Source organism: Ricinus communis, chromosome 9 (assembly GCF_019578655.1).
Source record: "Ricinus communis isolate WT05 ecotype wild-type chromosome 9, ASM1957865v1, whole genome shotgun sequence".
Classification (NCBI taxonomy): Eukaryota; Viridiplantae; Streptophyta; class Magnoliopsida; order Malpighiales; family Euphorbiaceae; genus Ricinus; species Ricinus communis.
In genome coordinates, this window is record NC_063264.1 from 68,769 (window position 1) to 84,148 (window position 15,380).

The 15,380-nt window shown below is 34.2% G+C and overlaps 3 protein-coding genes and 1 long non-coding RNA gene across 5 annotated transcripts; 3 read left to right on the top strand and 1 right to left on the bottom strand.

Annotated features, from left to right (window-relative positions):
- Positions 1-3,216: 3,216 nt before the first annotated feature.
- On the top strand, positions 3,217-5,014 carry LOC8270915 (xanthoxin dehydrogenase). Its single transcript, XM_002513046.4, has 2 exons — positions 3,217-3,345; positions 3,990-5,014. The coding sequence occupies exons 1-2, from the start codon at positions 3,302-3,304 to the stop codon at positions 4,786-4,788; spliced, it is 843 nt and encodes a 280-aa protein (XP_002513092.1). The 5' UTR covers positions 3,217-3,301; the 3' UTR covers positions 4,789-5,014.
- Positions 5,015-5,350: 336 nt separating this feature from the next.
- LOC8270916 lies at positions 5,351-9,126 on the top strand. The gene is made up of 7 exons (XM_002513047.4): positions 5,351-5,973; positions 6,698-7,035; positions 7,193-7,345; positions 7,576-7,668; positions 8,035-8,093; positions 8,548-8,641; positions 8,797-9,126. Exons 1-7 carry the CDS (start codon positions 5,580-5,582, stop codon positions 9,022-9,024), a joined length of 1,359 nt encoding a protein of 452 aa, XP_002513093.1. The 5' UTR covers positions 5,351-5,579; the 3' UTR covers positions 9,025-9,126.
- Positions 9,127-9,463: 337 nt separating this feature from the next.
- On the bottom strand, positions 9,464-10,629 carry LOC125371072. Its single transcript, XR_007217272.1, has 2 exons — positions 10,494-10,629; positions 9,464-10,316 (listed from the first exon to the last, which is right to left on the bottom strand). It is a non-coding gene; the product is annotated as an uncharacterized LOC125371072 (long non-coding RNA).
- On the top strand, positions 9,662-15,206 carry LOC8270917 (putative disease resistance RPP13-like protein 1). Of its 2 annotated transcripts, XM_048378938.1 has the most exons (3): positions 9,662-11,272; positions 14,540-14,748; positions 14,856-15,206. In XM_048378938.1, the coding sequence occupies exons 1-2, from the start codon at positions 9,662-9,664 to the stop codon at positions 14,621-14,623; spliced, it is 1,695 nt and encodes a 564-aa protein (XP_048234895.1). In that variant the 3' UTR covers positions 14,624-14,748; positions 14,856-15,206. The 2 variants fall into 2 exon arrangements, with proteins under 2 accessions (XP_048234895.1, XP_048234896.1); XM_048378939.1 differs by lacking the exons at positions 14,540-14,748; positions 14,856-15,206 and having other exon boundaries at positions 9,662-10,807; positions 10,912-11,138.
- The last annotated feature ends 174 nt before the right edge of the window (positions 15,207-15,380 follow it).

Sequence of the window (15,380 nt, forward strand, 5' to 3'; positions counted from 1 at the left end):
ATCCTAGAGCTAGACATTCTTTAACAAGAAATGAGACAATTTTATTTGAAGCTAATCCTTTACATTCAAAAATTCAAGTTCCCAAAAGATTAAAATGGAATGAGTTATCGCAAGCTGGAACTTGGGATTTACAAGAAATTAATAAGCCTCAATCTATTGAAAATAATTCTAGAGTTTCACAAATTTTAGAGCACTTTAATGGTTCTGTTCAAATAAGTTTTTCACCTACTTTTTTACCTTTTTCGAGATTGTCTACTTTTGAAAATTTTAGACCTTCTACACACACAACACGTTTTTCAAATCCAAATACAAATTTACAAGGAATTGTTTTGACAATAGAATTCCTCAACCTTTTTACAATAATAGAGGTTTTGACAAATCTAGGACTAGACATTATCATCCTAGACCTACTCCTCCAGATGTTTTGTTTGAAGAAAGAGTTAGCTTTACTCAAGCAAAATATGATGGAGATTCTGTTTATGAATGGAACTTAGATGGTCTGTCTGAGTATCAGATTTTAAATATATTACAAGAAATGACTATGGCTTATACTGCAGGCCGGATCTGTAAATATCGATAAAAATAGCTCGGATGTTAATATCTGGCTTTACTGGTCAATTAAAAGGATGGTGGGATAATTACACCTCCTTAGAAGATAAATCAAGGATTTTAAATGCTAGGAAAATAGTTATAAAAACTGAAAATCAAACATCTGTTCAAATTGAAGAAGAAGATGCTGTAGCAACTTTACTTTTTGCTATTACAAAATGTTTTGTTGGTGAACCTAATCAATATCAAATTCGATCTTCTGAAATTCTTTCAAATTTAACTTGTCCTAAACTTCAAGATTTTCGCTGGTACAAAGATGTTTTTTTAACAAAAGTTTTCTCTAGAACTGATTGTAACCATAGTTTTTGGAAAGAAAGATTTATTACTGGTTTACCTAAATTATTTGCTGAAAATGTTAGAACAAAGATTAGAGATTTTTATGGAAATACTATTCCTTATGATACTTTAACCTATTGAGAAATTATTAATTTTATTAATAATGAAGGCTTAGCTTTGTGTACTGATTTGAAATTAAAAGATAAAATTAAAAATGAATTTTTACAATCCAAAAAAGAATTGGGAGATTTTTGTTCCCAGTATGGTTATGAACGTATTCAAGCTCGTTCTTCAAAAGCTAAAAAATATTTGAAAAGAAAATCTTTTAATAGAAATTATACAAAAAATACTTCAAATTTTCAAAAACCTTCTTCATCCAAAAATGTTTCTCAAAATAAAAATAAAAATAAAAATAATAAAAAGAAAGGTCCTCCTGTTTGTTAGAAATGTGGTCGTGTTGGTCATTTTAAATCCTAGTGTAGGATGAAAGAAAAAATCAATAATTTAGACATTTCTGACAAACTTAAAGATCAAATGCTTAATCTTTTACTATCTGATACAGATCCTGAAAATTCCGATTTAAGTGATTTTGAAGAAAATGATTTAAATATTTTAAGTGATTCATCTTCTACAAATACTGATTTTGAAACATGTGAAGGTCCTGAAATTTATACAGGTCCTTGTTGTAATTCAACTTTAAATGTTTTATCAAAAGAAACCATTTCTGATCTTTTTGAATTAGTTGACAAAATTAGTGACCCTTCAGATAGAGAAAAATACTTTTTAAAATTAAGAGATATTGTTTTGCATAACGAAACCCAAAAATCTGAACCTATTCCTTACAACTTAAAAGAAATTTTTTAAAGATTTGATCTAAAATCTTTTAGAAATTCTACACCTAATATTCAAGATTTACAAGAGGAAATTAAAAATATAAAACAAGAAATTAATAATTTGAAAAATAAAAATTTAGATTTCAAAGAAAGAATTTTAAAATTGGAACTAAATAGGAAAAATAAAAAAATTGTTGAGTTTTTTAAAAATACGAATGATTCTCATATTAATGAATTTTTAGCTCATATTACCAGAGTAAATTTTCATAAATGGTTTATTTTTGTTAGAATTCTTATAAATGATTTTAAGATTGAGACAATTGCTTTAGTTGATTCTGGAGCAGATCAAAACTATATACAAGAAGGAATTGTACCTACACAGTTTTTTGAAAAAACAACCGAAAAATTACATACTGCTGATGGTTCAAGAATGCAAATAAATTATAAGCTTTCTAAAGTTAAAATTTGTAATGATGGATTATGTTTTTACACTTCTATAATTTAGAATTTTATTAATACAATACTCTAAAATTTTAAAAGAATTATTAATCAATGTATTAATTTTATATAAGATTATTACTACAAATACGATTGATGTTATTAAAAGTCATCGTAAACTAACTTATTAATCGGTATTATATCATAAATATAATCTAAAATATATTTTGTAAAATTTTTACATATTTTTTCATTAGGAATTAATTATATTAATATAATATTAAAATACTATTATTTTTAATATTATTATTAGTAAAGAAAATAATTAGTTAATAATAAATAAATAAATGTAATAAATTATAAAATTGCATAGCACTTTATAATGTTAAACATAAATATATATATTAAAAATTATGTAATAAAATAATAACACATAAAAGATTATATTTCAAATTTTATATAGTATATATATATGTATATAATATTTTATTGTTTAAAAATAAATAATTAAAAGTAATAATTAATAACAAAAGCAAACCGTTGGATGAATAGACCGAAATGGGCGAAGTCCTTGCAGACAAAATATGTGTCCCCACCACCGTCAGTCATAGCCTAGAGAATTTGTGGTCTGAGAAAGATAACATATAAAAGGTCTAATTATAAATTAAATATTAATTTTTAATTTTTTAGTATAAATATTAAGTTTTAAAATAAATATTCATTTTGTTGAAAAATATTTTTTGCAGACAGTTTCTATATTTTAAAATAAAAATAAAAAATTAATTATACTCATTAAAAAATAATATTTATAAATCAATAAAAATAATTTATTATAAAATTTAATAATTATCATATATTTTCATATATAAATGTGACAATTATTTTATTTGATTATTTATTTTTATATTAATAAATATAATTGAATTATTATATTAATTTTATTATTATAAAAATTTAAAATTTTTTGTTGAAAATAATTCTAGAAATAGATAAAAGGTGTTGTTTATTTTAGAATTTTAAAATAATTAAATAAAATTATTAAAAAATATAAATTTGAAATTTTAATTCGAAGTTCGGAGTAAAAGAGATTCCTCGTACTTCATTTCTTCGTCTCGAGAGAAGCAGAAAGCTATATACAGACAGTCATGGCCACAACCAGCTCCGTTGGTTCAACTCTCTATTGCCAAAGGTTTAATCTTACTGGTTCACTAATTAATAGCTAAATATTGCCTTTCTTCGTTCATTTATTTTGGTTTCTTGAGTTGGTTTAGATTCTGCTTGTAACTAAGGAATTCGGACTGTTGGCTGAAAAATAGTCAAGATTTGTTTATTTTATAACCTCCTTACTTGATCTTGATCTTGGCGCTATTAGGTGAAATTCTTTAACTAGAATGTTAATCTTGGTGAAAGAATTGGATACTTATTTGGTCTTAGTAGCAAGTAATCTCAGGCAGCTTTTTCATTCATTGAGGAAGGAGATTTTCATGGTTCATAAACTCTGCTAAATTTTAAGCTATTGGTTATTTTGAATCCCTAACTACTTGAAATATAGATCTCCGTGGTATGAATCTTGTGTTTTTCGCTTTCATAATTCCATTTGCTGAGTAAGGACCATACCAAAAAATTAGGTCTGTTTGATATGATGCTAAGTTGTGCTTGATTGTTTGATCCATAACTTTTCGTATGTTTTAGAATCTATGTACCAACTTAAGATGACTTTTCGTAATGAAATAGAAAAAGGAAAGCTTCTCCAAAGGTGGATACTGCTAAGGAAGACATCTCTTTGTCTATGAAGTCTATACATATTAAAGTTCATGCTCTTTCATAGTGCAGGTTATTGGGGAAAGTAGCTTTGGTAACAGGCGGATCGACTGGGATAGGAGAAAGCATTGTTCGTCTATTTCACAAACATGGTGCAAAAGTCTGCTTAGTGGATTTGGACGACAACCTAGGGCAAAATGTCTGCAAATCTCTTGGTGGTGAACCAAACATTTGCTATTTCCACTGCGATGTCACAGTAGAAGATGAGGTTCAACGTGCAGTTGATTTCACTGTTGATAAATTCGGAACACTGGATATTATGGTCAATAATGCAGGGTTGTCAGGTCCACCTTGTTCAGACATCCGGTGTACAGAATTATCCGACTTTCAGAAGGTATTTGATGTAAATACGAAGGGCACGTTTATTGGAATGAAGCACGCAGCGCGAGTTATGATCCCACTAAATAGGGGTTCAATTATTTCTCTTTGTAGTGTGGCAAGCACCATTGGAGGCTTAGGCCCTCATGCATATACCGGGTCAAAGCATGCAGTTTTGGGACTGACCAGAAATGTTGCAGCTGAGCTAGGAAAACATGGGATACGGGTGAACTGTGTTTCTCCTTATGCAGTTCCAACAAACTTGGCCTTGGCACACTTGCCTGAGGATGAGAGAACTGAGGATGCCATGGCAGGTTTTAAAGCATTTGCCAGGAAGAATGCTAATATGCAAGGGATAGAATTGACAGCTGATGATGTTGCTAATTCTGTTCTCTTCTTGGCGAGTGAAGAATCAAGGTACATCAGCGGGGCAAATCTAATGATAGATGGTGGCTTTACTACTTCAAATCACTCGCTCAGAGTGTTCAGATGACAGAGTATAGTTGATGCATTATGTTGAGTTTCAGTAGAAAAACAATCTTTTCTTCTCATCTCTGCATGGGAAATTCCGTGGCCACACAAGGGCAGATGTTATAAATTTATTATTAAGGTTTCTTTTGTGGGCATTATTTTCCTTGGATGTTAATGATTGGTTCTCCTGTGACTATTGTATCTATAGCTTTCGAGTCAAAACAACATAAACAAACTTATTTATTAAATTTTATAGTTTTGTTCTAATAAATTAATTTAAATAAGTAAGAACTTTAAAAGATATAAATTGAATATTGAATTATTAATAATCATATTTTATGAGCTAGCTCAGGAGGCTACTAACAAGCCAAGCTTTATCTGATTTTCTTGAGTAACTCAACTTTATCTAATTTAAATTTGACTCGTTTATTAAACAAATAAAGGAATCTTTATCTAGCTAATCTCTGGATAGGACACACTTTATTCATTTAGGATTAAACTTTTTTATATCATTATAAAGCAGCCAAAAAAATACTCAAACTTGGTTTACATTAGAGGGAAAAAAAAGAAAAAAGAGGTATCAAGCTTTTATTTTCTTGATCTTGTTTTGGATTAAATTAAAGTAATTATTCATCGAGGCAAGTCATAATACTTCTCTAAGCATAAGCAATTGCAGGTGCAAAAGGAGTTGCCAAGTAACTACCCTTATCTCTTTAACTGTAATTTAAAATAGCAGAGCAGAAACCATAACAGTCCTCTCACTTGACAAAAGCTGAAAAAACTTGGCTTAGCTACAGCAACCATTAATTTATTATGTCTTCGCTTCACCTTCAACCTTCATTTTTTCCTTTCATCCAGAAACCCACTACCACTAGTCTTTTACCCTCTAAAACCTCTTTCTTCAAAGTCTCATTCTCTCTTAATCCGTCCAACGCTGAATCTTCTCAAAACCCACCAGAATCCACTCCTGAACCTGACCCGGATCCTGTGAAGCTCGCTTTTGAGAAAGCTAAAGCATATAAGAAAACAATTGAAGAGACCAAGAAAGCGAAACTTGAGCAAAACCCAGTTGAGGGTTCTGCTGGGAATAATGGGAAAGATAAGGAAGTCCCGGTTTCGGTTAAGGTTGCCATGGAGAAAGCCAGGGAATACAAGAAGAATCAAGTGGTTGGCACAAAGGGTGCTACAGAAAGTGAAATGAGTTCAGGTAATTTGTTGGCAAATGTGGTTAAACTTGTATCAATAGAAAAGTTTTAGCTAATTTTCGTTTAATACATGTGGTTTTGTCATGATAACAATGTTTAGATGAAATAATTAAATTACTTTATGGTAGTTAGACATTTGCGAGTTAGAAAATGATTGCTTCTGTAAATTGGTTATGATATTTTTACAAATGGGATGACTTCACCATTTGTTTACCCTATCCAATTTGGCTATGTGGTTTAAAGTTTTTATAGAGATTTTGATATATATAACAAATTGTAGACGCTTATATGGTTCAAAGTCAGTTTGATCATTATTAAATTTGTTTTCTAGTATTGTCTAGAATATTAATCGGATGTCAATTCGACTTTTTTTGGTTGGGAGTAAAATGATTGAAAGAGAGGGCAAGGCCAGTAAATGCTTAGGAATAGAAGCCATCTTCAGGAACTTCTGTGAATTTCTCTTTGGATCTGTTGTAGAACCAAACTGAGCCCTAGTAAAAGGTGGAAACAGCAATTATACTTGTTAAACCTTTTCCGAATTTTCTGGTTAGACTGATTAAAGACTATAGATACTAACTCTGTCTAACGAATCCCTACTGTACTAATTGCCACAAAAGAAAAAAGAAAAAAAGTAAAAGAATCAGAAGCGCTTCATTGTTAAGATGAAGTATCCAAAGTATACTGTCTAGTGTCTGCTGACCTTATGTGTATATTAACTTGTTTTAGGATTAAAGGCAAGGAGTGAGGGAAATTTACAAAGGGGATCAATAGAGAAAACTGCCACTAAAAAGGACAAATTATCAATTTCAAGCATTGATTTCATGGGACTCAACTTTGCGGATAAGAAAACTGGAAGGGGGTTGCCAGCTGGATTGGCCCCAGTCATAGACCCTTTTCCAGAAGGGAACTTGCCTGAAGTGGAGATAATTGTTGGAGACACAGACAACTTTGATGACCCAACAACATCAATGCCTAAGCCTAGCCAAGATGAAAGTTCAGATGTTTATAAGCCCAAGGTTTCTACTTGGGGTGTGTTTCCTAGACCTGGAAACATTTCCAAGACGGTATGCTAATTTGATTTTACTTTGTTATTTTTCGGAATATAATTCTCGTTATAGTGACTCTGGATATTCTTGATGGAGCCTTTTGGTGTCTCAGTTTTTGGGAAAAAGGAACTCAAAGCAATAAGCTGTTTTTGATATTACTTTCTTGGGTATTCAGTTTGGTGGTGGAAGAACCATTCGCCCTGGAGATGTGCTTGAAACAGCAGAAGAACGGGCTGCCAAAGATGATCGCACAAAACAATTACTTGCAGCCTATAGGAAGAAAATGGGCTTAAGTATTGATCCAAAGATAAAATTCGAGTGTGAGAAGGTATACTGAACTTAATTCTGCCTTCATATGGAGGATGGAAAAAATATTTCATTGAATAGTACTTCCTAGACTGTTAGATGAGAATCTGAAGTATTCTTTAGCAATATATGTCCTCAGTGTACCAACTTAAATGCAAACTGAGACTTATGCCCTTTTTTCATGCATTAGCATGCACACATCCTGCATGTGTCCACAACATTTTTGGTAATTCATGTTATTGTGATCTATAGGCCTTGAAGGATGGTGACTCCTTGATGGATTCTGGAAAACTTAAAGAAGCAGTACCCTATTACCAGAAGGTTATTGATAAGTTGCCATTTCAGGTAATTTTGCTTAAGATGTGAATCACAAGTCACAACTAACTGGTGTGATATGATCTGACCTGTATATTTGAGCTGTAGCTCCATTTGGGTTTCATCTGAGAATGCAAGTTCACTGACTTGATTGTCAATTCTTGTAGTTTTCAATGATCTAGGACAATCATACACAAATCAATAATGTGGATAATTCTTGTTTAACATAGAGTTTGGTAGTTTTTACATGTTTTGCTTCTTCCTAATGCTTGGTGAAAGTGAAATAAAAAGATATTTTAAACCTTGTGACTTAAGGTCTGCTTGCGTGGACATAACTGATGATTTATGATTTTGTCAACTTGAGATTCAATTATATACTATTAATTTGTTCTACAGAGTGAACTTCATGGATTAGCTGCTTTGCAATGGTCTATCTGTCAAGATTCACTTAGCAGGTACATCTATTTACTAAATGGTTGGTTGTTCTGTTTATGACAAACTAATTCCGTTCGTCATTCATCCTTAAACCAGTTTTGAGCAGAACTTTGATAAAGGAAAGTAAGAATCCACCTTCTGTTCTTGTAGCTGTCTTAGGTCTATGCATCATAGAAAACCATGGCCTTCCCTGTTATAAAAGTGTGGTCTGCATTAAAATAAGTGTTATCCCAAGTTATCTCATCCTAACTTGGCAAAATCCCGAAACTTCATAGTTAGGAGGCATATATAGCCTTGGGTTTGGTTACCTTTTCCCATTATTCTGGTTTCAGCGAATTTGTCTAGAGATGTATACAAATACTAGATTGTAGTTGTGGAATTTTCCATTTGATGCCTTTTAATTTCCTGGTGAAAAATTTAATATATTGTTTTCTCTGTTAGAATATTGTAGTAAAAATTCAGTATGATTGACAGGCAAAATGAAGCTCAGGCCATGTATGAGAAACTGCAGTCTCACCCAAATGCTAAAGTGAGCAAGAAAGCGAGACAATTTATGTTCAGTTTTCAGGTAACTGACTATGAATTAATATAATTTAGATCCTGTATGTGGAGACAGATTTAACATATTTGTCAAACAACAAATTGATTTGAAACATTGTCATACCTATATTATCCTACAAGTTCTGTGAAGCTATTGATCATTGAGATGCATGTGTATGGTAGGCTATGGAAATGCTGAAGGTTACAGGGTCAAGTTTCTTACCAGAAAGCACAGGATATCAGAACTATTTTGAGGCGTTCGTTGAAGACAAAACCAAATATTCTCCAGGAGAGGGTGAAAGCGAAGAAGAAGGTGGTGGTCTTAGTCAAGCTCTCCCATATGTGTTATTTCTTGTTTCTCCAGTTTTTATTGTATTATTGATGGCTGTACAGGGAGGAAGTATTCATTAATTACAAACTTATGACTTGTAATGTAACCATATCTCCTTGTGGTTATGGGGATGATACTCATATTCATATGTATATATATATATATATAATATTATTCATTCATTCTTCAGTTTAAATGTTTAGTGCATTTCCCAAAGTCTTGGAGAAAATTAGAGCTGCAAATCCCTTATTTCTCCTCCTATCCTGATATATGTTAATTAATTGATGGCATTTTTTTATCAATTTTAAATAATAAAAATTAAAACAGTAATTAATTTTATAATTATAGGAATAAATATAAATAAAATTATAATTACTCTAAACATGCATTCTAAAAAAGTATGCTATAACTAGACTTAATTATATTTAACAATTTTTAAAATCAAACTTATATTTAATAACAATATTAATATTAATTCAATTAACTAAAAGAAAATAAAGATTTATCAATAACTATATCTACTTTTAGATTTATTTATTTATATAATATATATATAATCTCTGTCCAATAATGGCCCGGTAAAAAAATATTCGATCCGCGTCAACAAAAACATGTTCTTTAACTTCTTCTTCTTCTGACTCTCTTTGTGTTTCTTTCCCAGACTTTGATTTCATAGTTTTGTTTCTTTGTTTATTTCTCATATAGGAAGACCCACCCATGGCTGATATCGTGGCGTCAATAGCTAAGGCTTTGGTACTTGACATGGGTGATAATGTTGTTGACTTCTTCAAGGGCTCAACTCTGAAGGTACTGCTCGAGAGACTGTCTGTCCAGATGAGGGCTGCCAAAGCTGTGCTTGATGATTATCAGATTACTGACGAACGTGGAAAACGGTGGCTTTACCGGCTTAGAGAAGCTAGTTATGACGCTGAAGATTTGTTGGATGAAATTACTTATAATGCTCTGGGATCCGAGTTGGAAGCTGGCTCTCCCGAACAGGTGCGGGAATTGTTCCTTTCTCGGACGGTAGAGCAAAATTTGGAGGCTATGATTGATGAATTGGATGGTATATTAGATGACGTTGAGTTTAAAGAGACGATTACTAAGGGAGAGAATCAATCAGCAGGGGGAATGCTGACAACTTCTCGTCCAGAAGATAACGCATCGGCTATTTATGGTCGGGAGGCTGATAAGGATGCCATGATGAGTCTGCTGTTATCCGATGATCCAAGTGAAGACGATGTAGGTCTTATTCGCATTGTGGGTATGGCTGGGGTTGGTAAAACCACCTTTGCTCGCTTTCTCTACAATGACCAGAGAGTGCGATGCCATTTTGAACTTCAAGCATGGGTCTCCCTTACAAGGCTGTATGCTGTTGACAAGGTAATGCAAGTTATTATCCAGAGATTCACAGGGGATCCTTGTTATATCAGCGAATTAAGTGCGCTTCAAACTACGTTGACAGAGTTTTTAACAAAAAAAAGGTTCTTGCTTGTTTTAGATGATGAAGGTTGGAACCATGATGAAGATTGGCGCATTTTGCTCTCACCTTTGAGGTGTGGAGTAAGGGGAAGCAAGATCATTGTGACTACAAGCAATGGTGCATTATCAAACATGTGCACTGGTCCTGTTCATCATCTGAAAGAATTAACTGATGAGGATTGTTGGTCCTTGTTTTCACGATATGCATTTGATGGTGTAGATTTCAGAGCCCATCCTGACTTAGAAGAGATCGGTAGAGCAATAGCAAAAAAGTGCAAAGGCCTACCTTTGTCGGCAAAAATACTTGGGAAATTCCTGCACACCAAAAGAGATGCTTTAGAATGGAAAAACATAATGTATACAATAGCTCGGAATTTGGACGTGGGTGCCAACATTCTTCAAATTCTAAAATTGAGCTATAACTATCTCCCACCACATGTAAGGCATTGTTTAGCTTACTGCTCCATTTTCCCTAAAAATTACAGGTTTCAAAAGGAGGAACTGATTCATTTATGGATGGCAGAGGGTTTATTGGTCCAATCCGAAGGCAAAAAACATATAGAAGAAGTGGGTGAGGAGTGCTTCCAGCAAATGGTATCAAGATCATTTTTCGAGCAATCAAGTATTAATCCATCCTCCTTTGTTAAGCATGACTTGGCTACAGACGTGGCTGCAGATTCATACTTTCATGTGGATCGGGTTTATTCATATGGCAGTGCTGGAGAGGTTCGTCGTTTTCTATATGCAGAAGATGATTCCCGTGAACTGTTTGAGCTCATCCATAGACCTGAATCTTTGCGCACCTTCTTCATTATGAAGCGGTCCAATTGGATGCGGTATAATGAGGTAATAAACAAGTTATTACTGAAATTCAGGCGCTTACGAGTACTATCTCTTTCTGGATGTGATGGTATTTCTCAATTGCATGATTCAATTGGCACATTGAAGCATTTACGGTTTTTGAATATCTCAGAAACATCAATCTCAAAGTTGCCTCCATGTGTATGTAAATTATATTATTTGCAAACACTAATCTTGTACGGGTGCAAACACTTAACTGAGTTGCCAGCCAACTTGAGAAATTTAATCAACCTAAGTCTCCTTGATATCCGGGAAACAAATTTGCAATGGATGCCGTCAGCAATGGGTAAACTAACAAAGCTTCGAAAGTTGAGCGATTTCGTTGTAGGAAAACAGAAAGGATCCAGCATCAAAGAATTGGGAGTGCTTCAGCGTCTGCAAGGAGAACTCAGTGTATGGAATCTTCAAAACGTGTTGGATGCTCAAGATGCCTTTGTAGCCAATTTGAAAGAAAAGCACCTTAATGAGTTGAAGTTGAAATGGGATGAGAATACTCAAGATGCAAATCTTGAAGAAGATGTACTCAAGCAATTACAGCCTCATGTGAATGTGAAACATCTTCTTATTGCTGGTTATGGGGCAAAAAGATTTCCACAATGGGTAGGAGATTCTTCTTTCTCAAATATGGTATCCTTGAAGCTCATTGGATGCAAGTATTGCTCGTTCCTACCACCACTAGGGCAATTAAAGTCCCTTCAAGAACTTTGGATCACAGAATTCCATGGAATTGTGGATGTTGGTGCTGGCTTTTATGGAAGTTCTATTGGCATGAAGCCTTTTGGATCTCTCAAGGTTTTGAAATTTGAAAGGTTGCCATTATGGCGTGCGTGGGTTTCTTATACGGACGAAGACAACAATGAGGCTTTTCCCCTCCTACAGGAGCTCTATATACGTGATTGTCCCAGCCTTTTAAAGGCATTGCCTAGGCATCTTCCCTGTTTAACAACGCTTGACATAGAAGGATGTCAGAAACTAGTTGTGGATGTCCTTCCAAGTGCTCCTTCTATCCTAAAATATATACTGAAGGACAACTCTCGCCTTTTGCAGTTGCAGGAATTGCCTTCTGGGATGCGCCTCCTTCGAGTGGATCAATTTTTCCACTTAGATTTCATGCTAGAGAGAAAGAAGCAAGCAATCGCTCTTTCTGCTAATTTAGAAGCAATTCATATCAGTCGATGTCATTCTCTCAAGTTCTTCCCACTAGAGTATTTCCCCAACTTAAGGAGATTTGAGGTCTATGGATGTCCAAATCTTGAATCTCTTTTTGTGCTTGAAGCACTTCTTGAGGATAAGAAAGGCAATCTGTCAGAGAGTCTTTCAAATTTCCCTCTTCTCCAAGAGCTACGGATAAGAGAATGTCCAAAACTAACAAAGGCTCTACCCAGTTCCCTCCCTTCTTTAACAACTCTTGAGATAGAAGGATGTCAGCGACTAGTTGTGGCTTTTGTTCCAGAGACTTCTGCTACTTTAGAAGCAATCCATATCAGCGGATGTCATTCTCTCAAGTTCTTCCCACTAGAGTATTTCCCCAAGTTAAGGAGATTTGATGTCTATGGATGTCCAAATCTTGAATCCCTTTTTGTGCCTGAAGACGACCTATCAGGGAGTCTCTTAAATTTCCCTCTTGTTCAAGAGCTCCGCATAAGAGAATGTCCAAAACTAACAAAGGCTCTACCCAGTTCCCTCCCTTATTTAATAACACTTGAGATAGAAGGATGTCAGCAACTAGTTGTGGCGTCTGTACCAGAGGCTCCTGCCATTGTTAGGATGTTGTTAAGGATAGATACTTGTCAAATGCTGTTAGAAAAATCAACATTTGAAATTAGAAACTGGGATTCATTAAAATATTTCCCTCTAGAGATGTTTCCTAAGCTAAACACTCTTCAAATAATTTCTTGTCCAAATCTTGATTCCCTTTGTGTGTCTAAGGCACCCCTCGGGGATTTCTTATTTCTCAACTGTGTGGAAATCTGGGGATGTCATAATCTGGAATCTTTCCCTATAGGACTGGCTGCCTCGAATCTGAAAGTGCTTTCTTTAAGATGTTGCTCAAAATTGAAATCGCTGCCTGAACCAATGCCCACTCTCCTACCTTCTCTTGTGGATTTGCAAATAGTTGATTGTTCAGAACTTGATCTGCTTCCAGAAGGGGGCTGGCCCTCCAAATTAGAATCACTTGAGATCCAAAGTTGCAAAAAGCTCTTTGCTTGCCTCACGCAATGGAATTTCCAAAGTTTAACATGTCTTTCACGATTTGTATTTGGTATGTGTGAAGATGTTGAATCTTTCCCGGAGAACATGCTTTTACCTCCTAGTCTTAACTCTCTTGAAATTGGGTACTGTCAAAATTTGAAATCTCTAGACAAGGGCCTTCAACATCTCACCTCTCTTGAGGAACTGACAATCTTTAATTGCCCTTTCCTCGAGTCCATGCCTAAAGTGGGGCTACCTGCATCCCTTTCCTCTCTATCTATCTGCAATTGCCCTTTGTTGGAAGAAAGGTATCAAAAAGAGAATAGGGAAGAGTGGTCTAGGATTTCTCACATCTCCTGCGTGAAGATAAATTATCGCAAGATCAATTGATCAAAAGTCCAGACCAGTCTCTCCATTTACATTCACTCCGGATAGGAAGGTATCAATAATTAGAAGCGAACATTTTTAACTTTTATCTGTTGAAAAGTCATAACTTTTAAGTTCTTGCACTTCATTGTTGAGATGCATTCCTTGAAATTTCATTGCCATGCATATTTGTTTCACTTTCTTCTCACCTACTAGTTGTATAGTTCTGTTCCTAGGTTTTCTGGTTGGTTGCGGTTAAACTGAAGCAAAACTGTAAATTAAATGCCAATGTGATTTATTTGCCGGAAGTGGATCAGACATCTTTTAGTCACTATTATGTATGCCTCCTTCTGGTTAAGCATTGTCTATTTTCTTTATACATGTCTTAATATTATTGCAACCTTCAGTTTAGCTAATGTATCTGTAGAAAGGCAGTAATTGAAAGTAAGTTTTTTTATACTGGCTAGTAGCAGGATCTTTTGTCACTTCAGCTCTGATTTCATGTATATACGTCCTCTACAGTTATACATGCTTTTGTTCTTGAAAGTCGGTTATTTCCCCATCTGGGGAAAAGATAAATAATGGAAATTTCTTGAATAATGTAGACTTTATGCATAAGTTGCTACCTCAGAATATAGTGTTAGTATCGAATGCTTTTTCATAAGCAATTGTTCAACCATGATGCTGGTGCAGTTTCTTCATCTGTTTGCCAAAAGAGAAGGGCAAGATCCATATACAGTTACTCAAGAAGCTGCAAGAAGAAGAGCTGTAAGTTAAGAAGCGGGGGAGGAAGAGCAGCAAGACAAGGTCCATGAGGGGAAGGAGGACATAAAAGGTGCTGAAGGGCTACGAGCAGCAAGGTTAAATTTCTATAGAACATTTCAAACCATACGTGAGAAAAGGTACACAGATTTGTATTTTAATTGCTTTAAATATTCAGGAAACTTCATTGGATTTCTTGCAGTATAAACTTCTAAAGGATGTCGTTTCTCCCTTAATTGGTCTGCAGGTTTTCTTGCGATTGTGAGCCATTGTTTTGGAGAAGGTTAGGAAACAGCCACATGCATAAAGAGGCCTTTCACTCTCTTGAACATTGCAAGGCATGTTTAGTCTTTAACATGTTAAAATGTCACTCCTGGACTGTTTACAATAATTTATAAAAAGCCACCAAATTTCATTAAGGGATTGTGCTCATTTCATTTGGTTCTGAGATTGTGTTCAACCATTTGTTGTAATTTGTAAATCCACTTTAAGACTTTGCAGTTAAGAAAGGGGCACAGAGTATATAAGCACTTCAAAATTGCTTATTTTCCTTGTAGGTTTTTAAGGTGACCATTATATTAGAGCGGAATTTTAACTATTAGCTCGCTTCAAGTAGTAAAGTATTTTGTGATATATCTCGCACTTGTGATGTGTGAATCCATATTTATCTTATTCACAGAATAATTGTCATTGCATGTTAGATAGAATCCAATACCATAAGATTGAGCTGACTAAGTTAGTATCGTGAATGTGAAATATAGAGTCTGACTGT

Bases quoted from the DNA above. Each gene is read 5' to 3' on its own strand.
- LOC8270915 (XM_002513046.4), top strand. From the start codon at position 3,302: ATGGCCACAACCAGCTCCGTTGGTTCAACTCTCTATTGCCAAAG. The intron at 3,346-3,989 runs GTTTAATCTTAC...TTCATAGTGCAG, and splicing joins TCAACTCTCTATTGCCAAAG to GTTATTGGGGAAAGTAGCTT.
- LOC8270916 (XM_002513047.4), top strand. From the start codon at position 5,580: ATGTCTTCGCTTCACCTTCAACCTTCATTTTTTCCTTTCATCCAGAAA. The intron at 7,036-7,192 runs GTATGCTAATTT...TTGGGTATTCAG, and splicing joins CTGGAAACATTTCCAAGACG to TTTGGTGGTGGAAGAACCAT. The intron at 8,094-8,547 runs GTACATCTATTT...TATGATTGACAG, and splicing joins TGTCAAGATTCACTTAGCAG to GCAAAATGAAGCTCAGGCCA.
- LOC8270917 (XM_048378938.1), top strand. From the start codon at position 9,662: ATGGCTGATATCGTGGCGTCAATAGCTAAGGCTTTGGTACTTGACATG. The intron at 11,273-14,539 runs GTAATAAACAAG...ATGCTGGTGCAG, and splicing joins ATTGGATGCGGTATAATGAG to TTTCTTCATCTGTTTGCCAA.